The 26617-nt window shown below is 41.1% G+C and overlaps 3 protein-coding genes across 5 annotated transcripts in view; 2 read left to right on the forward strand and 1 right to left on the reverse strand.

The window, feature by feature from the left end:
- The window catches only part of col6a4a (collagen, type VI, alpha 4a), a 51303-nt gene extending 34674 nt beyond the window's left edge, over window positions 1-16629 (forward strand). The window contains exons 31-42 of one of the 3 annotated variants that reach the window (XM_062029769.1): window positions 4822-4884; window positions 4961-5023; window positions 5122-5157; window positions 5223-5259; window positions 5333-5344; window positions 7899-8392; window positions 8455-8545; window positions 8619-9272; window positions 9821-9893; window positions 9962-10068; window positions 10138-10227; window positions 15194-16629. In XM_062029769.1, coding sequence (XP_061885753.1) covers window positions 4822-4884; window positions 4961-5023; window positions 5122-5157; window positions 5223-5259; window positions 5333-5344; window positions 7899-8392; window positions 8455-8545; window positions 8619-9272; window positions 9821-9893; window positions 9962-10068; window positions 10138-10227; window positions 15194-15369 — 1896 coding nt within the window. In that variant the 3' untranslated portion in view covers window positions 15370-16629. The remainder of the gene's footprint in view (window positions 1-4821; window positions 4885-4960; window positions 5024-5121; window positions 5158-5222; window positions 5260-5332; window positions 5345-7898; window positions 8393-8454; window positions 8546-8618; window positions 9273-9820; window positions 9894-9961; window positions 10069-10137; window positions 10228-15193) is intronic. The other 2 variants (XM_062029770.1, XM_062029771.1) reach the window with 2 other exon arrangements.
- Window positions 15741-26617, reverse strand: part of pik3r4 (phosphoinositide-3-kinase, regulatory subunit 4) — a 60150-nt gene continuing 49273 nt past the window's right edge. Inside the window, exons 12-20 of the mRNA XM_062029772.1 lie at window positions 20948-21045; window positions 20650-20875; window positions 20251-20581; window positions 17973-18184; window positions 17760-17891; window positions 17586-17686; window positions 17433-17521; window positions 17247-17367; window positions 15741-17167 (exon numbers count right to left, since the gene is read on the reverse strand). Of these exons, the coding sequence (XP_061885756.1) occupies window positions 16997-17167; window positions 17247-17367; window positions 17433-17521; window positions 17586-17686; window positions 17760-17891; window positions 17973-18184; window positions 20251-20581; window positions 20650-20875; window positions 20948-21045 (1481 nt within the window). The 3' untranslated portion in view covers window positions 15741-16996. The remainder of the gene's footprint in view (window positions 17168-17246; window positions 17368-17432; window positions 17522-17585; window positions 17687-17759; window positions 17892-17972; window positions 18185-20250; window positions 20582-20649; window positions 20876-20947; window positions 21046-26617) is intronic.
- atp2c1 (ATPase secretory pathway Ca2+ transporting 1) overlaps window positions 23939-26617 on the forward strand; it is a 76010-nt gene continuing 73331 nt past the window's right edge. The window contains exon 1 of the mRNA XM_062029774.1: window positions 23939-24239. The gene's annotated coding sequence lies outside the window, so the exon portion shown is untranslated. The remainder of the gene's footprint in view (window positions 24240-26617) is intronic.

Raw genomic sequence — 26617 nt, forward strand, 5'->3', positions numbered from 1 at the left:
GCTCGTTAGTGACTCTTCCTGTGCTTTTACTTTTCCTTTACTCATTAGCGACTCATCTTGTGTTCTTTAACAACTCTTCTTGTGCTCATTAGTGACTCTTCTTGTACTCGCCAGCTACTCATGTGTTTGTTAGCAACTCTTCTTGTGCTCGTTAGTGACTCTTCTTGTACTCATCAGCTACTCAGGTGTTCGTTAACAACTCTTCTTGTGCTCGTGAGTGACTCTTCCTGTGCTTTTACTGTTCCTTTACTCATTAGCGACTCATCTTGTGTTCTTTAATGACTCTTCTTGTGCTCATTAGTGACTCTTCTTGTACTCATCAGCTACTCAGGTGTTCGTTAACAATTCTTCTTGTGCTTGTTAGTGACTTTTCCTCTGCTTTTACTGTTCCTTTACTCATTAGCGACTCATCTTGTGTTTGTTAATTACTCTTGTGCTCATTAGTGACTCTACTTGTGCTTGTTTGCGACGCTTCTTGTGTTCGTTATTGACTCTTCTTGTGTTCGTGTGAGCAACTCTTCCTGTGCTCTCACTGTTCCTTTGCTTGTTAAAAACTCTTCCTGTGCTTTTCAGCAACTCTTTCTGTTTATTGTTAGCAACTAATCTTGTGCTTGTAAATTACTTTTCCTGTGCTTTTACTGTTCCTTTACTCATTAGCGACTCATCTTGTGTTCGTTAGTGACTCTTCTTGTACTCGTGAGCAACTCATGTGTCCGTTAACGACTCTTCTTGTGTTCGTACTGTTCCTTTGCTCATTAGTGACTCATCTTGTGTTTGTTAATGATTCTTCTTGTGGTCATTAGTGCCTCTACTGGTGCTTGTTTGCGACGCTTCTTGTGTTCGTTAGCAACACTTCCTGCACTCCTACTTGTTTTTGTTAGCGACTCTTCTTGTGCTCATTAGTTTACTCTTCTTGTACTCTTTAGCGACTCATGTGTTCGTTAAGGACTCTTCTTGTGCTCATTCGTTTACTTGTCTTGTACTCGTCAGCGACTCATTTGTCCGTTAAGGACTCTTCTTGTGCTCGTTAGCAACTCTTCAGGTGCTCTTACTGTTGCTTTACTCATTAGCGACTCATCTTGTGTTTGTTAATGATTCTTCTTGTGGTCATTAGTGCCTCTACTCGTGCTTGTTTGCGACGCTTCTTGTGTTCGTTAGCAACTCTTCCTGCACTCCTACTGTTCCTTTGCTTGTTAAAAACTCTTCCTGTGCTCGTCAGCAACTCTTTCTGTGCTTGTTTGCGACTAATTTTTCGTGCTTGTCAATTACTTTTCCTGTGCTCATACTGTTCTTGCTCATTAGTGACTCATCTTGTGTTAGTTGTCGACTCTTCCTTAGCTCGTCCTGTTCTGTTTTGCTTGTTAGAAACGTTTTAGCACCTCTTTCTGTGCTCGTTAGCAACTAATCTTGTGCTCGTCAATTACTTTTCCTTTGGTCGTACTGTTCCTATTGTACGGAGCCCCTAAAGGGACATGGGAATTTTTTTTTTTTAGACATGTATCTCGTGGCCACGAGAAAGTATCTCGTGGCCACGAGAAACTTTCTCGTGCGCACGAGAAACTTTCTCGTGGCCACGAGAAACTTTCTCGTGGCCACGAGAAAGCATTGGATGCGTGCTGATGGTTTAGTGTGTGTTAAAATGGCAGTTTAGGAGTTAATATGGCTGTATTTCCAATTAGGACTTTCCCCATGTGTGTTGTGGCAAAATGTGAATGCTTGATTAGTAGGTGTGAGACAAACACTTTATCTTCCTGGTTATTGTAACGCTACGTGTTTGACATTATTGAAGACTTTATCATGCCCGGGAAAGGACAGTTTTCCTCTTCTGTGGCTGTGGGGGGTGGGCGTGGCTTGCGGACCTGCAGCGAAGCGGAGTGTGTCAGTTAGTCCAATGTTGATGTGATCAAACTTCTTTCTTGCTTGGAAGATACACACACAATTGTAACTGTTATTTCTTCCTGCAAATAATAAATATGTACAACGTGTTTGGATGTATTCATTTATGTAAAATTGTCATTAAATGTAATATTGCCTGACAAAAAGTGATACGACGTACGTAATATTTTGATATTTACACATCGCATATTTACACACGCACATCTGACTAGAATACCCTTATGTGCATTACATATATCAACATCAACTACCTACTGTACTGTTTACTTGTTGAAATACCCTTTTTAGAACAAATATCTACCCACATAATTTATATGTGTATATATAATATATATATATATATGTGTATGTATGTATATGCATATATATATATATATATATATATATATATATATATATATGTATGTGTATCTATATATATATATATATATATATATATATATATATATATATATATATATATATATATATATATATATATATATATATATATATATATATATACATATTATGTATAAGCATGTATATATATACTCTACCGTTCAAAAGTTTGGGGTCACATGGAAATGTCCTTATTTTTGAAGGAAAAGCACTGTACTTTTCAATGAAGATAACTTTAAACTAGTCTTAACTTTAAAGAAATACACTCTATACATTGCTAATGTGGTAAATGACTATTCTAGCTGCAAATGTCTGGTTTTTGGTGCAATATCTACATAGGTGTATAGAGGCCCATTTCCAGCAACTATCACTCCAGTGTTCTAATGGTACAATGTGTTTGCTCATTGGCTCAGAAGGCTAATTGATGATTAGAAAACCCTTGTGCAATCATGTTCACACATCTGAAAACACTTTAGCTCGTTACAGAAGCTACAAAACTGGCCTTCCTTTGAGCAGATTGAGTTTCTGGAGCATCACATTTGTGGGGTCAATTAAACGCTCAAAATGGCCAGAAAAAGAGAACTTTCATCTGAAACTCGACAGTCTATTCTTGTTCTTAGAAATGAAGGCTATTCCACAAAATTGTTTGGGTGACCCCAAACTTTTGAACGGTAGTGTATATATATATATTATATTACTGTAACTTGTTCTTAAAAATAGTAGTTATTTTGTTTGTCAAATTTAGTGTTTGTGTGTATATATGTATACTGTATATATTTATGTGTGTTTCTTCCTATACAGTATGCATGTATATGTGTGTGTGTGCGTGTATATACTGTATGTATATATATATATATATATATATATATATATATATATATATATATATATATATATATATATATATATATATATATATATATATATATATATATATATATATGCATATACATACATACACATATATATATATTATATATACACATATGAATTATGTGGGTAGATATTTGTTCTAAAAAGGGTATTTCAACAAGTAAACAGTACAGTAGGTAGTTGATGTTGATATATGTAATGCACATAAGGGTATTCTAGTCGGATGTGCGTGTGGAAATATGCGATGTGTAAATATCAAAATATTACGTACGTCGTATCACTTTTTGTCAGGCAATATTACATTTAATGACAATTTTACATAAATGAATACATCCAAACACGTTGTACATATTTATTATTTGCAGGAAGAAATAACAGTTACAATTGTGTGTGTATCTTCCAAGCAAGAAAGAAGTTTGATCACATCAACATGGGACTAACTGACACACTCCGCTTCGCTGCAGGTCCGCAAGCCACGCCCACCCCCCACAGCCACAGAAGAGGAAAACTGTCCTTTCCCGGGCATGATAAAGTCTTCAATAATGTCAAACACGTAGCGTTACAATAACCAGGAAGATAAAGTGTTTGTCTCACACCTACTAATCAAGCATTCACATTTTGCCACAACACACATGGGGAAAGTCCTATCTGGAAATACAGCCATATTAACTCCTAAACTGCCATTTTAACACACACTAAACCATCAGCACGCATCCAATGCTTTCTCGTGGCCACGAGAAAGTTTCTCGTGGCCACGAGAAAGTTTCTCGTGGCCACGAGAAAGTTTCTCGTGCGCACGAGAAAGTTTCTCGTGGCCACGAGAAAGTTTCTCGTGGCCACGAGAAACTTTTTATAAAAAAAAAAAATAAAAAAAAAAATATTATTATTATTTTTTTTTTTTTTTTTTTAATAAAAAGTTTCTCGTGGCCACGAGATACTTTCTCGTGGCCACGAGATACATGTCTAAAAAAAAAAAAATTCCCATGTCCCTTTAGGGGCTCCGTACTATTGCTCATAGAGTACGTCCTTTGCTCATACCGTTCCTTTGCTTGTTAGAACATTTTTAGCACCTCTTTCTGTGCTTGTTAGTGACTAATCCATCCATCCGTCCATCCATTTTCTACCGCTTGTCCCGTTTGGGGTCGATGCAGCCTATCTCAGATGCTGCTCGTCAATTACTTTTCCTGTGCTCGTACTGTTCTTGCTCATTAGTGACTCATCTTGTGTTAGTTATGGACTCTTCCTTAGCTCGTCCTGTTCCGTTTGCTTGTTGGAAACTTTTTAGCACCTCTTTCTGTGCTTGTGAGCGACTAATCTTGTGCTCGTCAATTACTTTTCCTTTGGTAGTACTGTTCCTTTGCTCATAAGCGACTCTTCCTTCGCTCATATCGTTCTGATGCTTGTTAGAAAATGTTTAGCAGCTCTTTCTGTGCTTGTTAGCGACTAATCTTGTGCTCGTCAATTACTTTTCCTTTGCTTTTGCTTGTGAGCAACTCTTTTTGTGCTCGTCGGCGACTCTTCCTGCGGACCTACTTTTCCTGTACTTGTCAACAACTCTTCTTGTGCTTGTTAATGACGGTTGGTCAGCGATTCGTCTTGTAACAACCTTTCTTGTGCTTGTTAGCAACTCTTTTGGTTGTGCTTGTTAGCAACTCTTCCTGTCTTTATCAGGGCGAAAGCGGCTTTCAGGGAACCAAAGGCTACCCGGGCCGCAAAGGAAATCAAGGTCGAGGGGTGAGTAACCACAAACTCAGAAGACTTTTAGATCTGCCGTATTGTTGACGTTTGTTTCGTCATGTGACTCCTGCAGGGGAACTCAGGCCGTCCTGGATCCGCGGGCGCGTCTGGAGACCCGGGCTACGCGGGGCACCGGGTAAGTGGCTTGAGGCTGAGCCAACGTTCACGTGCCGCAACATGACTTCCCTGTTTGTGCGTGTCGTGTCTCTGTGTGACGCCTTCTGTGTCCCACAGGGCCTCCGAGGTCTGCCTGGAGGCAAAGGCATGACGGTGAGTGTGTGTCAGATATCAGCAGTCTGTCGGGGTGCTTGTCTGAAAGTGTTGTTGTGTTGCAGGAGTGTCAGCTGATCACCTACATCCGAGAAAACTGTGGTGAGCACCTTAGGATACGCCCAGTCGCCTGGCTTGTCATTCAATCAGCTCTAAGTTCTTTTCTCTATTTCAGCGTGCTCCATTGGTACGTAGGTCACATCCTGTGTGTGTGTGTGTGTCACATACACATGGTGAGTACGCTAGCCGGTGATGTGTTGACTTTGGATCAACGCCTTCCTGGAATGTCCTCTTTTTGTTTTTGGAAGAACTCAAGTCAAGACTAACAGAATCCTTGTTTTTAGGCCACTAAAATTAATAAAGGCTGGATGTGTGTGTGTGTTTGTGTGAGTGTGTGTGTGTGTGTGCGCACGCTTGAGTTTGTTGTATATGCTTAAATATGTGTGTGTGTATATACCTAAGTGTGTGTGTGTATATACGTGTGTGTACAGTGAATCCGGAAAGTATTCACAGCACTTCATTTTTTCCACAGCCTTATTCCAAAATGGAATACATTCATTTTTGTCCTCAAAGTTCTACGCACAATACCCCGTAGTGACAATGTGAAAACATTTTTCTAGACATTTTTGCAAATTCATAAAAATAAATACCTAAAAAAAATCCATGTACAAAAGTATTCACATTGTTTGCTCAATACTTTGTCGATGCACCTTTGGCAACAATTAAGGCCTCAAGTCTTCTTGAATGCGATGCCACAAGCTTGGCACACCTATCTTTGGGCAGTTTCGCCCATTCCTCATCCAGGATGTCTCTGTACATCGCTGCATTCATCGTTCCCTCTATGCTGATCATTCTCCCAGTTCCCGCCACTGAAAAGAATCCCCACAGCATGATGCTGCCACCACCATGCTTCACTGTGGGGATGGTATTGGCCTGGTGATGAGCGACGCCTGGCATTCACGCCAAAGACTTAAATCTTTGTCTCATCAGACCGGAGACTTTTGTTTCTCATAGTCTGTGAGTCTTTCAGGTGCCGGATTCCATCTGGCCACGCAACTGTACAGGCCTGCTTGGTTAATTGTCCTTTTGGAAGGTTCTTCTCTCTCCACAGAGGAATGCAGAGTGACCATCAGGTTCTTGGTCACCTCCCTGACTAGGGCTCTTCTCCTCCGATCGGCCGGCCAGGTCCAGGAAGAGTCCTGGTGGTTCCAAACGTCTTCCATTTACGGATGATGGAGACCACTGTGCTCATTGGGACCTTCAAGGATAATTTTCTATACTCTTCCCCAGAGTTGTGCCTGGAGACAATCCTGTCTCGGAGGTCTCCAGACAATTCCTTCCACTTCATTCTTGGTCAAGTGTGAGACTTTGTACTGTATATAGACAGATGTGTGCCTTTCCAAATCATGTCCAACCAACGGAATTTACCACAGGTTGACTCCAATTAAGCTGTAGGAACATCTCAAGGATGAGCAGTTGAAACAGGACGTAACTGAGCTCACTTTTGAGCTTCATAGCCAAGGCTGTGAATATTTGTGATTTTTATACTTTTTTATAAATGTGCAAAAAATGTTTTAAAAATGTTGATTCACATTGTCATTACAGGGTATTGTGTGTAGAATTTTGAGGACAAAAATGAATTAATTGCATATAGGAATAACAAAATATGGAAAAAGTGACGCACTGTGAATACTTTCCGAATGCACTCTATACACCTGAGTGTGTGTGTGTGTGTGTGTGTGTGTGTGTGTGTTCTTGTATTTCTTCCCTTCTTGAGACACCAACAAGGAAAAGTACCTACCATATGAGGAGTGGTGAACAAGTTAGGACATAAATCATGGTCCCAATACGGAAAACCATTGCATCTAATAGAGAATGTCTCATTTGCACCCTTGGTGGTGAAATCTATCAAAATTAGGGTGGCAAAACAAAGTTAACTAAAAGCAGTCTTTTTCTCACAATGTGTCGGCTTTTTTCTTGTAAAATTGGAAACAATTTCACATATTCTTTCCGTTTCTGTAATATTGCAATATTTTGTCATAAAATTATTACTTTTTTAATGTAAAATTGTTACTTTTTAATGCAAAATGGTGACTTTTGTCATATAAAATTTTGACTTCACAATATTGCCAAAGCAAAATTCCGATTATTATAATATTTCCAAAATGTTGAAGTTTTCTTATAAAATTGTGACTTTTGTCGAGTAAAATTACGACCCTTTTCATAAAATTGCCAACATTTTAAGCTTTTCTTGTAAAATTGCATCTGTTATTGAGTTAAATTCCAACTTTTATCATAATATTGCACAAATGTTCCGTTTTTCTTGTAAAATTTTGACTTGCGTCGAGTAAAATTACGACTTTTATTATAACACTGCCAAAATTCAAAGTTTTTCTTGTAAAATTGACCTTTTTCTTGTGAAATTCCAACTCATTTTTCACAACAAGCTTTTTTATATTTGCATAGCATGTATATATTATTAATGTTGTAAATACAAATCTTTATATATCTAGAAAGGCTGGTCCTAAAGAGGTAGGCATTTTTCAGAGGTTTCAAGAAGGTAACAAATACAAGAATGTGTGTGTGTGTGTGTGTGTGTGTGTGTGTGTGTGTGTGTGTGTGTGTGTGTGTGTGTGTGTGTGTGTGTGTGTGAGAGTGAGTGTGTCCCTTTTGGACATGATTCCCGAGAAACGTCCGTCAGAGAAGCGTCCTAACACAAAGTCTTCTTCACGGCTCTACAGACAGGAGCGCTTGTCCAGCCTTCCCCACCGAGCTGGTCTTCGGTCTGGACATGTCTGAGGACGTGACCCCGGCGGCCTTCGAGAGGCAGCGTGCGGCACTGGTGTCGTTGCTGGAGGACATGGCCATCGCCGAGAGCAACTGCCCGACGGGCGCCCGCGTGGCTGTGGTGGCCTACAGCGCCTACACCAAGTACCTGATCCGTTTCCACGACTACCGGCGCAAGTCGCAGCTGCTGGACGCCGTGAGGAACATCGCTCTGGAGCGCACGTCCAACCGGCGGCAGCTGGGCGGCGCCATGCGCTTCGTGGCCCACAACGTCCTCAAACGCGTGCGCTCCGGGGCGATGATGAGGAAGGTGGCCGTCTTCTTCTCCAACGGGCCGTCGCAGGATGCCAGCGACATCGTGACCGCCGTGATGGAGTACCGGGCCCTCGACATCGTGCCGGCCGTCATCTCCCTGAGGAACGCCCCCGGCATTAGCCGCGCCATGGAGGTAAGTGAGGCGATCCAAGCCTAACCCTTCACGACACGGGATTTATAAGTGTTTCCTGTCAGCTGGACGACACAGGGAAGTCCATCTTCGCCGTGCTGGGCAGGGACGCCGCCGCCGACCTCAGGAGGGTGAAGAACTGTGCTGTTTGCTACGGTGAGAAGCGCAGTTAGCACGTGTGTGTAAATGTGGACAGCAATACAGGAAGTGATGTCGTTTGCTTCCTCAGACCCCTGCAGGCGGGCCCAGGAGTGCGTCTTTATCCAGGAGACGCAGCAGCCGCAGGAAGTCGACGCCGACCTGCTCATGATCGTGGACAGTTCCCGCGAGATACAGGCCGACGAGTACGCCGGCGCCCAGCAGCTGCTGGGCTCCGTGGTGGAACAGTTGGCCGTGAGCCCGCAGCCCCGCCAGGCCGGCAACCGAGCCCGTGTGGCTGTCGTCCAGCAGAGCGGAACCCGGGACACCAAGGTGGAGTTCGGACTGCAGGCCTACCAGAGCCAGCAGCTGATGAAGACACACCTGCTGCGCACCATGCAACAACAAGGCGGCGCGTCGGCACTCGGGCACGCTCTGGAACTGAGCCTGAGGGAGGTGCTGCTGAAGGGCGGCGCCGCCCGCAGAAAGAAGGTCTTGCTGGCCGTGGTCGGCACCCAGACGGCGTTCGAGGACCGCGACACGCTGCGCTACGTCTCCCACAGGGCCAAGTGTGAGGGCGTGGCGCTGTTTGTCGTCACGGTCGGCGAGCGCTACAACCGCACGCAGGTGGAGGAGCTGGCCAGCACCCCCACCCCGCAGCACCTGCTCCACTTGCCCCGCCTCCAAGCCCTCGAGCAAGACTACGCGCGCCGCTTCTTCAGGGTCTTCATGTCCGCACTCAACAGTAAGTAGGATGGCTGCCGTTCACATTTCACCTGGGAATCGATACCCGTACTCAACGGTATCAACTTTCGGTACTTTTGTGTGTGTTAACAATTATGAATTGTTTGATGATAAAATGTTTTTTTTTGTTTTTTTAAATGAGCTGATTGTGATACCTGTGCTGTACAGTTGTCATATTTTGTACATTTAAAATCTCATTTGCAGTGTAGTAGCACTTCCAAGACATTAGATGGCAGTACTGTATAGGCTGTGTTGTCTAGCAAGGAAGTAGATTCTTCCAGGAAGCTCAATGTGTTATGTTGCGCCCTACAAAGTCTTTATACTGTAAGTATGTAAGTGCATATTACACACCAGCTGTTTTATTCTAACAATAATCTTAGTTGTAGTTTTCAATACCAAATGTGAGGTGTTAAAATTGCTTATGCTAATAGTAGCCTGTCTATGGCAAATCCAATGTAAGTTAGCATCAAGCTAGTACGACAAGTCGCTCGTTTTGCGTTCAATACTTTTATATCCCCAACAGTCTGTGTGTGTGTGCGTGTGTTGCAGAAGGCGTGAACACGTACCCGCCACCATCTTTGAAGCGGACCTGTAAAGATGGAGGGCAGATCGGCATCGGCAGGTAAGGCGGTGACGTCGCATGATGAGCCAGGTGAACATGAAGTGACGATCGTGTGACTTTGTGTCTAGACAACAGATTGTGGAGGAGTTTGCCGACCAGCCAAAGGAGCAGGAACAGTTCCAGGAGCAGACGGAGCAACTGGATGCCGTCGCCATGCCGACCGCCGCAGGCTCCGGTAAGCCCCTCCCCCCCCTGTCAGTCTAACTGCAAAGCGTGCACAACAGAACCGTTTGTTTCATGTCAGACGTCAACGTCGCAGCTGGGACGCAGTCGACGGGCCTCAGAGGTAAGACCAGGGCTCACCAAACTTTTTTGCACCAGGGACCAGTTAAAGGTAGGCATTAGTTTCAAGAACCGGCCTTCCATGTGTGGCAAATAAATACAGCAGAAACAGTGCATGCAATATATAACTCACCATAACGCTTAGTAAGTGGGAGCCCTGGGCTTCTTTGTATATACCAGGGCTGTCTAAACTTGGTGACTTGGGGGCCACATTGGGCTAAAATAATTTGGCCGAGGGCCTTAAAGACAGCATGTAAATTTACATACATATATAGCCTATACATATTATATACATATATATTATATGTAAACATATATAGCCTATACATATTATATACATATATATTATATATAAACATATATAGCCTATACCAGGGGTCACCAACCTTTTTGAAACCAAGAGCTACTTCTTGGGTAGTGATTAATGCGAAGGGCTACCAGTTTGATACACACTTAAATAAATTGCCAGAAATAGCCAATTTGCTCAATTCACCTTTAACTCTATGTTATTATTAATAATTAATGATATTTACACTTAATTGAACGGTTTAAAAGAGGAGAAAACACGAAAAAAATGACAATTAAATTTTGAAACAGTTTATTTTCAATTTCGACTCTTTAAAATTCAAAATTCAACCGAAAAAAAGGAGAAAAACTAGCTAATTTGAATCTTTTTATGGAACATCATTAGTAATTTTTCCTGATTAAGATTAATTTTAGAATTTTGATGACATGTTTTAAATAGGTTAAAATCCAATCTACACTTTGTTAGAATATATAACAAATTGGACCAAGCTATATTTCTAACAAAGACAAATCATTATTTCTTCTAGATTTTCCAGAACAAAAATTTTAAAAGAAATTCAAAAGACTTTGAAATAAGATTTAAATTTGATTCTACAGATTTTCTAGATTTGCCAGAATCATTTTTTTGAATTTTAATCATAATAAGTTTGAAGAAATATTTCACAAATATTCTTCGTTGAAAAAACAGAAGCTAAAATGAATAATTAAATTAAAATGTATTTATTATTCTTTACAATAAAAAAAATACATTTACTTGAACATTGATTTAAATTGTCAGGAAAGAAGAGGAAGGAATTTAAAAGGTAAAAAGGTATATGTGTTTAAAAATCCTAAAATAATTCTTAAGGTTGTATTTTTTCTCTAAAATTGTCTTTCTGAAAGTTATAAGAAGCAAAGTAAAAAAAAAAATGAATTTATTTAAACAAGTGAAGACCAAGTCTTTAAAATATTTTCTTGGATTTTCAAATTCTATTTGAGTTTTGTCTCTCTTAGAATTAAAAATGTCGAGCAAAGCGAGACCAGCTTTCTAGTAAATAAATAAAATTTAAAAAAAGTAAGTAAGTGCTGCTATTTGAGCTATTTTTAAGAACAGGCCAGCGGGCTACTCATCTGGGGCCGTACTTATCAAGCTTCTTAGAATTACTCCTAAGAAGTCTGCTAAGAGTTGACTTAAGAGTAAATAAATTCTTCGCTGAAAGCTGCACTTAAAAGTTAGTTATCAAGCGTCTTACTCACACTTTCAGCGAAGTGTAGGACTGAATCTTAAGTGTCACACTCAGAGCTGAAATACGACATTACTATGTGCCGTAAACGGAATTTTCGGTGACGTCATTTCTGTGTCCATAGAAATGACCAATCACGGAAGGGAATCCGTTGTCTAAGAATAAAGAAATATCTTAGAAATATTTAAGTGGACAATGGGAGTGTATATTTTGACAATAAACTACAAAATAATACAAAACAAACTAGTCCCCGCCGGCACTCACGCTACCGCTCCCTCTCTTCTATCGCCCACACACTCACTGACGTCACTCACCTCACGGCCACACACATACGCTACTGTCATAACATTTTCTTTCCAATTCATTAATTAGGCAACTAATTTGAAACTGGTGTGGGTGGCTCTATATATACTAGCCCACTGCAGACACATGCAGAAATCAACAAGGAACCGAAAAGTATTAAATCTGTGACAAAAATAATATCCGCTCTGTCTAAACGATACCGTTTGATCAGCTGCTCGTCATCAAAAAAACAACAACATTGTTCCGTGTAAAATGGCACTCTAAGAAGCTTGATAAGTACGGCCCCTGGTCCTTACGGGCTACCTGGTCCCCGCGGGCACCGCGTTGGTGACCCCTGGCCTATACATATATATACAGACATACTGTATATAGTCCACATATATTATATATACACACATACATAGCCTATACATTATATATATATAATATATATATATATATATATATATATATATATATATATATATATATATACACACATTACCGTTCAAAAGTTTGGGGTCACATTGAAATGTCCTTATTTTTGAAGGAAAAGCACTGTACTTTTCAATGAAGATAACTTTAAACTAGTCTTAACTTTAAAGAAATACACTCTATACATTGCTAATGTGGTGAATAAATGATTATTCTAGCTGCAAATGTCTGGTTTTTGGTGCAATATCTACATAGGTGTATAGAGGCAAATTTCCAGAAACTATCACTCCAGTGTTCTAATGGTACAATGTGTTTGCTCAATCATGTTCACACATCTGAAAACAGTTTAGCTCGTTACAGAAGCTAAAAAACTGACCTTCCTTTGAGCAGATTGAGTTTCTGGAGCATCACATTTGTGGGGTCAATTAAACGCTCAAAATGGCCAGAAAAAGAGAACTTTCATCTGAAACTAGACAGTCTATTCTTGTTCTTAGAAATGAAGGCTATTCCACAAAATTGTTTGGGTGACCCCAAACTTTTGAACGGTAATGTATATATATATATATATATATATATATATATATATATATATATATATATATATATATAATATACAATAGATTGTATATAGTCTATACATATATTATAAATACACACATATATAGCCTATAAATATATATTATGTAGATATATATATATATACATATACATACATATATACACATAAATATATAGACACATGTACATACATATATATAAATAAACATACATATATACACACACATATACATATATTTATATGCACACTGTGCATATACAGTATACACATACACACATTTATATATGTATAGTGTGTATATTTATACAGTTCTTAAGTTAGTGTAGTGATATAGATATTAAATATATATGTAATATAATTAGAGAAAGCGTATGAATAAAAATATCAAAATCACTACACCTACTTCAGTTTTAAGGCAACATTTATGTTAATTATTTAACTGTGTGTACTGTCTCAGGGTGCTCTTGCGATTTATTAATATATATTTATGTGTGTGTGTATATAAATGTGTATATGTATATATATATATATACTGTATGTATGTATGTACAGTATATATATATATATATATATATATATATACGTATATATCTATATATAGATATATGTGTATCTATACATAGATATATGTATATCTATATATACGTATATATACGTATATATCTATATATATACGTATATATAGATATATGTATATCTATATATAGATATATGTATATCTATATATACCTATATATAGATATATATATATATATATATATATATCTCAATATCTATATATACGTATATATAGATATGTATATATATACCTATATATACCTACATATATAGATATATATCCATATGTATATATACGTGTATATATATACACGTATATATATATATATATCTATATGTATATATACGTGTATATATATACGTATATATATATATATACATACATATACATATGAGTGTATATATATATATATATATACATACATACATATACGTATATATATATACATAAATATACATATGTATATATATATACGTATATATACATACATACATATGCATATGTATATATATATATACGTGTATATATATATACATACATATACATATAAATATACATATGTATATATATATACGTATATATACATACATACATATGCATATGTATATATATATATACGTGTATATATATATACATACATATACATATATATATATATATGTATATATATAAATATATACGTATATATATATACATACATATACATATGTATATATATACGTATATACATATATATATACATGTATGTATATATATATATATATATATATATATATATACACATATACATATGTATATGTATGTATGTATATATATATATATATATATATATATATATATACACACATATACATATGTATATGTATGTATATATATATATACGTATATATTTATATATATATACATGTATATATATATATATATATATATATATATATATATATATATACATATACATGTATATATATATATATATGTATATATATATATATATATATATATATATATATATATATATATATATATATATATATATATATATATATATATATATATATATATATATATATATATACATGTATATGTATATATATATATATATATATATATATATATATATATACATGTATATATATATAAATATATACATGTATATATAATTATTAATTATATAACCATTATATTAATATAATAATATATATATATATATATATATATATATATATATATATATATATATATATATATATATATATATATATTATTATATTAATATAATGGTTATATAATTAATAATTATTATAACTGGTTATTAAGAGTATGTGAAAGTGCGACTTCTACCTTGTTTACTTCCGTGACAACCTCCTTAAAGTTTTGTAATCAATCAGAAATATCAAGCAGCTAAAATGGGACAAACATGTGTGGAGAGGGAGAGTGTTTTGCATATTACCGATCATGCTTTGTAGTGGATTTACATGGGAGTAGTTTTGAATTGTGTGTGGAAACGAGCCTTTGGCTACAAGCTATCAGATGAAGAGTGTTTATACAGGTGCATGGTCCCTTGTAACAAAGATGTACAACAAGTAACAGGAGTTTTGTCAGAGTTGGAGAGACACGGCGCTGATTAGACTTCCTGTCTGTCCCTCCCACGCAGACGCCTGCTCCCTGGGCCAGGACACGGGCTCTTGCCAGGACTACGCCATGATGTGGTTCTACGACGGCACACTGAACCAGTGCCAGCGCTTCTGGTACGGCGGCTGCGGCGGCAACGCCAACCGCTTTAACACGCAGGAAGAGTGCGAGGACCTCTGCGTGAGCGAGACGTCCTGAAGAGGGCGCCGCCGCCAACGTGAACTTTTACACTTGAAAAACCTTTAGTTGATGTGGCGTGTGTTCGTAGCAAGCGTTTGAGCCTCGCCGCATGCTCGTCTGACCTCTGATGTCATACTTTCCTTGTTCCGCCGTCTTCCTTCTCACTCATGTCGTATTAGTGCTATTATTATTATTGGGTGAAGCATTCACACATATTGTATTCTCATTATCAATAGTCCGTCCTTTTTGTGCTCCCAGTTTTAATCCCATTCAAACCATTCCACATTCAATAAGTTCGCTTTATTCCTGATCTTTTTTATTCTGTCCCATACTCCTCGTTTTTGGAGAGATGTTTTCCCATTCAAAATGAAGAGACTTTTTTTTTTAAAACTTTTAACATTTTCCATATTTCTCAACAGACAAAGTTTAAAATGCTCCTTGCTTATGTTAGTCAATTAGTAGCATGCTAACATTATATATGGTACTTGGCATGCTAGCTTTTTAGCTAATGTCAGTTATACACACCAGTTTTTGGTACTTGACAGATGCTTACTGTTACAATGCTAACGTTAGCATGTTACCTTTATTTTTTTTAGATATTTTTGAAAGAGTCAAACATTTTGGTACTTGACACAAAGGTTCTTTTTGATTTGACGCTAACTGTTTACATTTCAGCATTCAGACGTTAACGGTTAGCTTTTAAACATGCTAAAATTAGCATGCTAGCTTTTTCTGCCAATTTTTTTAAATAGCCACACCTCAGCCATATGTCGGTACTTGACACATGCTTACTGTTAGCGTGTTAGCTTTTCTTAGCTATTTTTAAAGGTACACCCCCGAGTCGTACATTTTGGCACTTTGAGACGCGTGCGAACTGTTGCTTTTTATTACCGGACATGTCTGCTTCAGGTTTTCAGCATTCACATGCAATTTCTTAGGAAATTGCATTTTGTAGTTATTGATATCCCAGCACCACACATCTTTAAATAATTATGTACTTTCTTAGGAAATTGCATTTTGTAGTTATTGATATCCCAGCACCACACATCTTTAAATAATTATGTACTTTCTTAGGAAATTGCATTTTGTAGTTATTGATATCTCAGCACCACACATCTTTAAACATTTATGTACAAAAAAAAAAGTATTTTCTCAAGAAATCCATTTGACTGCCAAACAATAAAAAGTTGAGTCAATCTTTTTCTGTGTTAAGTGACGTGAAGGGAAGTGAATCATATTTATACAGCGCTTTTTCTTTAGCGACTCAAAGCGCTTTACATAGTGAAACCCAGTATCTAAGTTCCATTTAAACCAGTATGGGTGGCACTGGAGCAGGTGGGTAAAGTGTCTTGCCCAAAGACAACGGCAGGGACTAGGATGGCGGAAGCGGGGATTGAACCTGGAACCCTCAAGTTGCTGGCACGGCCGCTCTACCAACCGAGCTATTCCACCCCGTTAAGGGTCACAGGTCATGGCCTGCAGGGGGCAGGGCCACCACAATCATGGCAGTTAGAGGAAGTGGGAAGTTGAAGTGGCCTTTATTGAGAGTGTGCAAGTCACATGACTCCTACTTCATGCGAGGACTATGTACAAGGTGTGTGTGTGTGTGTGTGTGTGTGTGTGTGTGTGTGTGTGTGTGTGTGTGTCACTTCCACACTTTGATGATCCCGTCTCGTGATGAGGTGACAATGAAGCCTTGTGTGGTCTGGAAGGTGGCGATGTCAGTGATGATGTCATGGTGTCCCACGGGCAGCGACTCGGGGCCTCGACGCGGCGAGTCGTCCGTGGCGCCGCTCTTCTGTTTGCTGTGGATTTCCTGCGGCGGAAGAGGCGAACGCGACACAGTGAGTCGGGCAGGCGCTCTGCTCAGAAGGCGTGGCCTCATGATTGCTCACCTGCACCACTTCCGTCCCTTCGATGATCTTCCTGCTGTACACCACGGACGGGCAGTGCAGCGAGTCGTTTGCTCCGCCCGCCACGATGTAGGACCTCTCGGGGTACGCCAAATCCCAGAACCTGGCGAGCGCGGGACAGACGGTGACGAGCCCGCCGCTGACGTTGACGCGAGGCGCTCGACTCACCTGATCCTCATGTCGGAGCCGGCCGTCAGCAGGAGCGGGTTCCCGTCGGCCGGACTGCAGTAAACGCCGTGCACGCTGTGAGGGGAGGGCTGCGGGACACGCCAGTCAAGACGCGGCACCACGCGGGAGAAAGACAAGGCGACGCTCGCTCACCTGCAGCTCGGACAGCGGCGGCGCCGAACTGGCCCACAGCGTGAACTTGCGGTCCCCGGTCTCCATGTCCCACATGGACACTTCATTGTTGCCCTGGACGGCTGCAATGCGGGGACGCGCGTTAGGTACACAGGAAGCGGGGTCAGGGAGGCGGGGTCAGGGAGGCGGTCTCACCTGCGATGACCGACGACTGGTAGAGCGGGTGCATGAGCAGCCGTCTGACTCGTGCACGTGCGGGGTGGGTGTGGTTGGAAATGGGCAGCTGGAAGCGCATGTCCCAGCACGCCATGGTCCCGCTGCTCGTCCCTGGTGAGGAAACACGCGAGAGTCGTTCATGTGCGACTTAACCACGGCGGCGGGGGGCGGGAGGGGGCAGGGGGGGCGCACCGAGACAGAGCCAGCACTGGTGCATGTCCACGCTGAAGGAGGTGATGAGTCCCAGGCGCAGGTCGTGGCGAAGCGTCCAGGCGTTGGCGTTGGAGCGAAGGTCCCAGCCGACCAGCGAGCCGTTGACGGTGGCGTAGGCCAGCACGGACTGAGCGCCCGAGTTGAAATGGTGGATGTCCACCGCGCAGCCGTCCTCTTGGAGGTCCAGGGACCTGGGCGGGGCCAACAGATGCAGGTTCAATCGGAACTCCACTTTTTGGGGGTGAGTTTGTCTACCGCTCACAATCCTGATATGTCTTTTCTAGCGTTTATTTACGATTTAGAAAGCATTAAAAAAAGAAGAACATGCACTGCAAAAACTGAAATCTAAATAAGATTAAATATCTCAAATAAGGGTGATATTTGCTTATTTTCTGTCTGATAAGATAATTCTTCTCACTAAGCAGATTTTATGTTAGAGTGTTTTACTACATTTTAAAGCATTTATCGGCCGATAATATCGGCAGGCCGATATTATCAGCCGACAAATGCTTTAAAATGTAATATCGGAAATTATCGGTATCGTTTTTTTTATTATCTGTATCGTTTTTTTTTGGTTTTTGTTTTTATTAAATCAACATAAAAAACACAAGATACACTTACAATTAGTACACCAACCCAAAAAACCTCCCTCCCCCACACAAAGGGTTGTTTATTTCTGTTATTAATATTCTGGTTCCTACATTATATATCAATACAGTCTGCAAGGGATACAGTCCGTAAGCACACATGATTGTGCGTGCTGCTGGTCCACTAATAGTACTAACCTTTAACAGTTAATTTTACTCATTTTCATTAATTACTAGTTTCTATGTAGCTGTTTTTATATTGTTTTACTTTCTTTTTTATTCAAGAAAATGTTTTTAATTTATTTATCTTATTTTATTTTATTAATTTAAAAAAAAAAAAAAGGACCTTATCTTCACCATACCTGGTTGTCCAAATTAGGCATAATAATGTGTTAATTCCACGACTGTATGTATAGCGGTATCGGTTGATATCGGTATCGGTAATTAAGAGTTGGACAATATTGGAATATCAGATATCGGCAAAAAGCCATTATCGGACATCCCTAGTTTTACTTGTTTTAAGGGTTTTGGTCCTAAATGATCTCAGTAAGATATTACAGCTTGTTGCTGAGATTTGATGACCTATATTGAGTAAAACATGCTTGAAACTATTTTTGTCCAAATGTCCAAAACACACCCAGCAATGTTGCACAGGAAGGCGGGGAAGAAGAGGGGAAAAGGTGGCCAAAATGGTCAAAAGTCCCAATTTTGTCCAAAATACCTAACCGGGTTCCAGTCCCACGAGTCCCGCCGCCGGCCGCACAAGTCCCGGGGTGCAAAAAATGTCCAAAACGCACCCAGCAAAGTCCCACGGGAAGTGGGGGAGAAAAGTCGACAAAAATCCCCAAAAATGTTCAAAATACCTACCCAGGTTCAAGTCCCACAAGTCCTGCCGCCGGCCACGCAAGTCCCGGGTAGGGGGGGGTAAAATTTGGAAAAGCCGGCAAAAGTCCCAAAAATGTTCAAAATACCTACCCAGGTTTGAGTCCCACACGGAGTGCCGAACCCAGGTGTGATTTTTGAACATTTTACCGACTTTTGTCACTTTTCTCACCGCCTTCCCGTATGACTTTGGACATTTTAGGCATCCCGGCCGGCGGCGGGACTTGTGGGACTCAAACCTGGGTAGGTATTTTGAACATTTTTGGGACTTTTGCCGACTTTTCCAACTTTTAAAAGTTCATTCATTGAGGTTAGCTAATTTTACTTGTTCTATTGGCAGATCATTTTGCTTAGTTCAAATAAAATACCCCTCATTTTTGTATTTTTTTTCTTGTTTTTGAACACTGACTTTTTGCAGTGTGGTCCTGAGTTCAATCCCAGGCTCGGGATCTTTCATGTTCTCCCTGTGACCGCGTGGGTTCCCCCCGGGTACTCCGGCTTCCTCCCACCTCCAAAGACATGCACCTGGGGATAGGTTGATTGGCAACACTAAATAGTCCCTAGTGTGTGAATGTGAGTGTGAATGTTGTCTATCTGTGTTGGCCCTGTGATGAGGTGGCGACTTGTCCAGGGTGTACCCCGCCTTCCGCCTGTGTGCAGCTGAGACAGGCTCCAGCACCCCCCGCCACCCCGAAAGGGACAAGCGGTATAAAATGGATGGATGTTATTATGTCACATAAGGCAGCATTAAAGAAGTGCAGTTCCCCTTTAAGAGGTGTTGTGCTCACCTGGTCTGGAAAGGTTGGACTTTGGGAGACTTGGGCGGTTTGTTGGCTTCCACCGCCAGCAGCTGGATGGAGCCGTTGTCCGACGCCACGGCCAGGTAATGTGAGCCCTGACAGAAGGTCAGCGTCTTGACGAGGCCGCCGATGCGCGAGTAGGTCAACACCGACCTGGTGGTGGTGGTCTTTCCCTCCATCTTCTGGCTGTCCCACACCTTGACCGTGCCGTCGTTGGACGCCGTGGCGAAGATGGCGTGCTCGTCCGAGACTCGGATGCGGTTGACGGCGGCTTTGTGTTCGTGGAGGTGGGCGACCAGCAGCCCCTTGGGGTGCCACCCTGAAACACACACATTTTTCGCGTCAGAGCCGGACGGCGCCCTCGCCTGCCGAGAGCGGGCTCGTTACCGGGCGGCGGCGGCCGACTCTCCCACTCGGCGCTCTCCATCATTTGCTTGGCCTTGCGCTCGGCGCTGCACTGGTCTCGCTTCTGCTGCACCAGCTGCTGAAGCTCCGCCTTGCACGTGTTGATGCGGCGCTGGTAGGCGGGGCCACTCGTCGCCGACTGGAGCGCAGAAGTTGCCGGCGACGCCGAGCTCTTCCGGGCCTGACTGGATGGCCCCCCGTCAGTGGCCTGCGGGAGAGCCTTGATGAGTAAAGGTCACCGGCGATTGGCTGACGGGACGCTGAAAGTACGAGAGAGCACCGTGGAGGGCGGCGTGGCGGCGGTGGCGGGCTCCTGAGACCCAAACATGCTCTTCCACTCCTCGTTCATGATGGAGTCCTGCTTGGCGTGTTTCCTCGCTGCGGGAAACAACAGGTAACATTCTTTATCCCTTTAATCACCATTTTTCCACAAATCAGTTACATTTAAAGGTTAGAAGGCTGAAAATCGGCCACATAGTTTAGAACCAGTTTATCTTTCAAATGGAATCAAAGTTATTCCAAATAGGAGAGAATAATTTACTATCCACACTGCAAAAACTGAAATCTAAGTAAGATGAAATATGTCAAATAAGGGTGATATTTGCTTATTTTCTGTCTGATAAGATAATTCTTCTCACTAAGCAGATTTTATGTTAGAGTGTTTTACTTGTTTTAAGAGTTTTGGTCCTAAATGATCTCAGTAAGATATTACAGCTTGTTGCTGAGATTTTATGACCTATATTGAGTAAAACATGCTTGAAACTAGAATATCAACTGATGCATCCTTGCCAGGCCGCTACCCTCGCCCTGGCAAGGAAAGCCCAGGAACACAGCTGGCACCTCCTCCATGAAACCACCACCATGGCAACACCTCCAAGCAGACTCAAGTCCCGCCACCCATACAATCAGGCCGCACAAGAGATGCTTATTTCCATCCCGGAGGATCTGACAACCAAAGCCTGGCTGGCAGCGGAATGGAAGCAGGAGTGGGAGTCAGCAGGACAGACACGCCTACACCATTACATCCAGGATCCTGGAGGTGGCGTGGAGGGAGAAGATCTACCTCGCCGGCAATGGACCCTCCTGAACCGCCTTCGCACAGGGGTTGGTTGCTTCAAAGCGTCCATGAAGAAGTGGGGCCTAACAGACAGTGCAGCGTGTGAGTGCGGGGAGCCTGAGCAGACTGCCGACCACATCATCACCACCTGTCCCCGGCATAGACCACCTTCAGAGGAGGGCCTCTTCCAAGTGGGACCTGAGACGAGGGAGTGGCTACACGACACGAAGATGGACATATGAAGACGATACACGAAAGAAGAAGAACTGATGCAAAGCTGCGTCATTAACACTCACAAGTATAAAACTACTTTTTTAAAGTAATCATTTCTTACTTCAAGCATGAAAAAAAAAATCATGATGCCGAACGCATATCATTATGTCAAGATAATGGCACTAGTATTTACTTAATTTAAGAATATTTTTCAACATATTGAGCAAAAAGGTCTCTTTTTTTTCTACCAAGAAAAGTGCACTTGTTATTAGTGAGAATATACTTATTTTAAGGTATTTTGGGGTTCATTGAGGTTAGCTAATTTTACTTGTTTTGTAAAGTCTTGACAAGCGGAATTTTCTTGTTCTATTGACAGATAATTTTGCTTAGTTCAAATAAAATACCCCTAATTTTTGTATTTTTTTTTCATGTTTTTGAACACTGACTTTTTGCAGTGCACTTAACACCTTAGGACCCTTTTGGTCCCCCATTGAGACACACTTTTTTCAATATGCAGAAAAAGCGGACATGTTGGAATATTTTCACCACAAATACTGAATGGATCCGAGGATCTCCCTTCCAAATACAAGGACAACAAGATTTTAGAGATTTTAGGGAAATTGAGTTATTCATGGTTTTGTGGCAAACCGTCAGATCAAAGTTTGGCAACATGTCACGCCCACAACCTGTCTTTTGCAGACATTTTTTTGGCAATTCATCATCACCCATTAGTTTATATGGGGGTGGGAGGAGTCTCTACATATTTTCAGGGCTCAGAAAATCTGCAGAGACTCCTCCCACCCCCACCAAGGACTGTTTTCACTGCTGGACTCTAGAAAGAGGTTCCGCAGCCTCCGTAGCAGAACCTCCAGGTTCTGTAACAGCTTCTTCCCTCAGGCCATAAGACTCTTGAACGCATCATAATAATCCCCTCAATTCCCCCCCAAAACGGATGAACTCGCTGGAATATAAAGACAATATAACATACATCCATAAACGTGGATGCATATGCAAAAGTGCAATATATTTATCTGTACAGTAATCTATTTATTTATATCTGCACCTTATTGCTCTTTTATCCTGCACTACAACGAGCTAATGCGACGACATTCCGTTCTTATCTGTACTGTGAAGTTCAAATTTGAATGACAATAAAAGGAAGTTTAAGTCCATGCCTCTTATTCCGCTTATCTGAGGTCGGGCCGCGGGGGCAGCAGCCTAAGCAGGGAAGCCCAGACTTCCCTCTCCCCAGCCACTTTGTCCAGCTCTTCCCGGGGGATCCCGAGGCGTTCCCAGGCCAGCCGGGAGACATAGTCTCCCCAACGTGTCCTGGGTCTTCCCCGTGGCCTCCTACCGGTCGGACGTGCCCTAAACATCTCCCTAGGGAGACGTTCGGGTGGCATCCTGACCAGATGCCAGAACCACCTCATCTGGCTCCTCTCGATGTGGAGGAGCAGCGGCTTTACTTTGAGCTCCCCCCGGATGGCAGAGCTTCTCACCCTATCTCTAAGGGAGAGCCCCGCCACCCGGCGGAGGAAACTCATTTCGGCCGCTTGTACCCGTGAACTTGTCCTTTCGGTCATAACCCAAAGCTCATGACCATAGGTGAGAATGGGAACGTAGATCGACCGGTAAATTTAGAGCTTTGCCTTCCGGCTCAGCTCCTTCTTCACCACAACGGATCGATACAGCGTCCGCATTACCGCACCGATCCGCCTGTCGACCTCACGATCCACTCTTCCCTCACTCGTGAACAAGACTCCGAGGTACTTGAACTCCTCCTGTTGGGAGCCTATCTATATTAATGATTTATTAATTGTTTTGACAATGAAATCAAATAATGCCAATGATGATGTTGATGAATTATTGGATGTTTCAGATGAATTATGATTGACTGATTGTTTTAAGCTGCTCACGCTCCTCCTGGTGAGCCACTTCCTCCTCCTCTGATTAAGAAGACAGGACAGCTGGGTGCTCCTTTTGTCTGTCTGTCATGTTGAAGAAGTGAGGAGTGAAACAGTTTATTTACCGCTGAACAAGTTATTTCGATTAAACTGAAGTCAACCACGGAGAGTATTTTTTGTTTGTGGAAATAAATTATAATCATTTTGAATCTAGAAATATCTCTGCGAGTGCTTATTAAGAAATTTACTGAGTCTTAGACCTCCTCCTCTGGACTACTCTGCTATCTTTATTTTTATTTTTTCAAACTTTTTTGTAAGTAAGTAAATAAACTTCACCGAAGACCCAAAGGATCATCCATGATCGCTCTGCACGGAGGACAGAAAGCAGCCGGCGTGCCGTGAGTAAAATCAGCTGATGGACGTCATGAATGAATGAATGAACGCGCGGCTGCAATGAATGGAATCATTCAAACGCTATGAAAAGGAAAGTTGCAGATTGTGGATGTGAAATGCAATAAAACAAGATGTTGAAGGACGTGTAGGAATGAACTAAACGATGAAATAAGTGGAAATTAAATTGAGCTGTATGATTATCTGGAATGATGTCTGGCACATCTGAGACGGCAGCTGAGGCCGACGACATGCTGACAACGCGCATTGCTTTGCGCAGAGGCAGACGGGGCGCGTGCACGAGGACGCTAAATGAAATAAAGACTTGGGGCAGGGTCTCCTCCCCAACCCGGACATGGCACTCCACCCTTTTCCGGGCGAGAACCATGGACTCTGACTTGGAGGTGCTGATTGTTGGAGGTGCATGGAAGTTTAAGTCTAATAATTCATCTCTGATCAGCTATTATTATATTATTTATTATTATATTATATTATATTATTTATATATATTTATTTATTATATATGCACCTTATTGCTTTTTTTTATCCTGCACTACATGAGCTTATGTAACGAAATTTCGTTCTTATCTGTGCTGTAAAGTTAAAATTTGAATGACAATAAAAAGGAAGTCTAAGTCTAAAGTCCAGAAATGACAGATTGGTGATGGCGTGGGGCAGTTTTCGCCGCTAAGCTCCAGCCACTACGAGTAGGTATGAACAGGTACTGACCCATCGGGCACTTCAGGGTGTCATCATCGTTTCTACCAAATAAGATCGGAATTTGCGGAGCCGAGCTTTTCAACATTGTCGTGTTTAGTGGCAAATCATCGGAGCAATGTTGGGCGCCATGCCACGCCCACATCTCATGGCGTAGGCAAAATGTGTTTGCAATTTATCATGTGTAGTATCTGTCATTTTAACCACGACTCGTTTGGTCAAAGTCCATAAGAGGAGTTTGTTAAAAGTACCCCCTTTTTTCGACGAAAAGTACAAAAAGGACCAAGATGGCCGACTTCCTGTTCAATTTCAGGTATGGGTTCCTGAGACTTTTATGTGCGTCCGCTCATGATAGACGTCTCCTGCAATTTTCGTGCTGGTAAGTGGTACTGGTAGAAGTGGCTGATTTTTTTCCTAATTTAAAAAGAACCAATTTTGACATTCGTTTCGCCGTGGCTGCAAAATATGGGAACTTTTTGTGCACTTTCAGGGCCTCAAAAAGGTGTTCAAACGCATAAAAGAAAAATACTGCTATTTTTCTTCTGAGCCCTTGCTGTGCTCTGCTTCGCCCCCTGCTGATCTTGCACCGTGCACTGCAAAAAGTCAGTGTTCAAAAACAAGAAAAAAAAATACAAAAATTAGGGGTATTTTATTTGAACTAAGCAAAATTATCTGCCAATAGAACAAGAAAATTCGGCTTGTCAAGACTTTACAAAACAAGTAAAATTAGCTAACCTCAATGAACCCAAAAATACCTTAAAATAAGTATATCCTCACTAATAACAAGTGCACTTTTCTTGGTATAAAAAAAAAAGACACCTTTTTGCTCAATATGTTGAAAAATATTCTTAAATTAAGTAAATGCTAGTGCCATTATCTTGACATAATGATGTGCGCTCGGCATCATGATTTTTTTTTTCATGCTTGAAGTAAGAAATTATTACTTTAAAAAAGTAGTTTTATACTTGTGAGTGTTAATGACACAGCTTTGCATCAGTTGATATTCTAGTTTCAAGCATGTTTTACTCAATATAGGTCATAAAATCTCAGCAACAAGCTGTAATATCTTCCTGAGATCATTTAGGACCAAAACCCTTAAAACAAGTAATACACTCTAACATAAAATCTGCTTAGTGAGAAGAATGATCTTATCAGACAGAAAATAAGCAATTATCACCCTTATTTGAGATATTTAATCTTACTTAGATTTCAGTTTTTGCAGTGTGTGTTTTAAGGCTGAAACGACGCGTCGACGTAGTCGACGTCATCGGTTACGTAAATACGTCGACGCCGTTTTTGTGCGTCGACGCGTCGCATAATGACGTCACATTACCGTCATGGCGAAGCGCAAAGCAGACGATGCGAGCGGTGCGAGCGAGGGGGGAAAAGCATGCCAAAAGTGGTCAAAAGTGTGGGAGTATTTCAATAAACGGCCTAATAATGTTGTTGTATGCACACTGTGTCGAGCGGAAATGGCCTATTATAGCAGCACAACGGCTATGAACGAACATTTGAAAAGAAAACCATCAACTAGTCAATCGTCCGCGCGAGCATACGTTGTCATCATTACACAAAAACATGAATGTGTCATTTGTATCTGCTAGGGGTGTAACGGTACGTGTTTTGTATTGAACCGTTTCGGTACGGGGCTTTCGGTTCGGTACGGGGG

The sequence above is a fragment of the Entelurus aequoreus genome, linkage group LG20 (assembly GCF_033978785.1).
Source record: "Entelurus aequoreus isolate RoL-2023_Sb linkage group LG20, RoL_Eaeq_v1.1, whole genome shotgun sequence".
Classification (NCBI taxonomy): Eukaryota; Metazoa; Chordata; class Actinopteri; order Syngnathiformes; family Syngnathidae; genus Entelurus; species Entelurus aequoreus.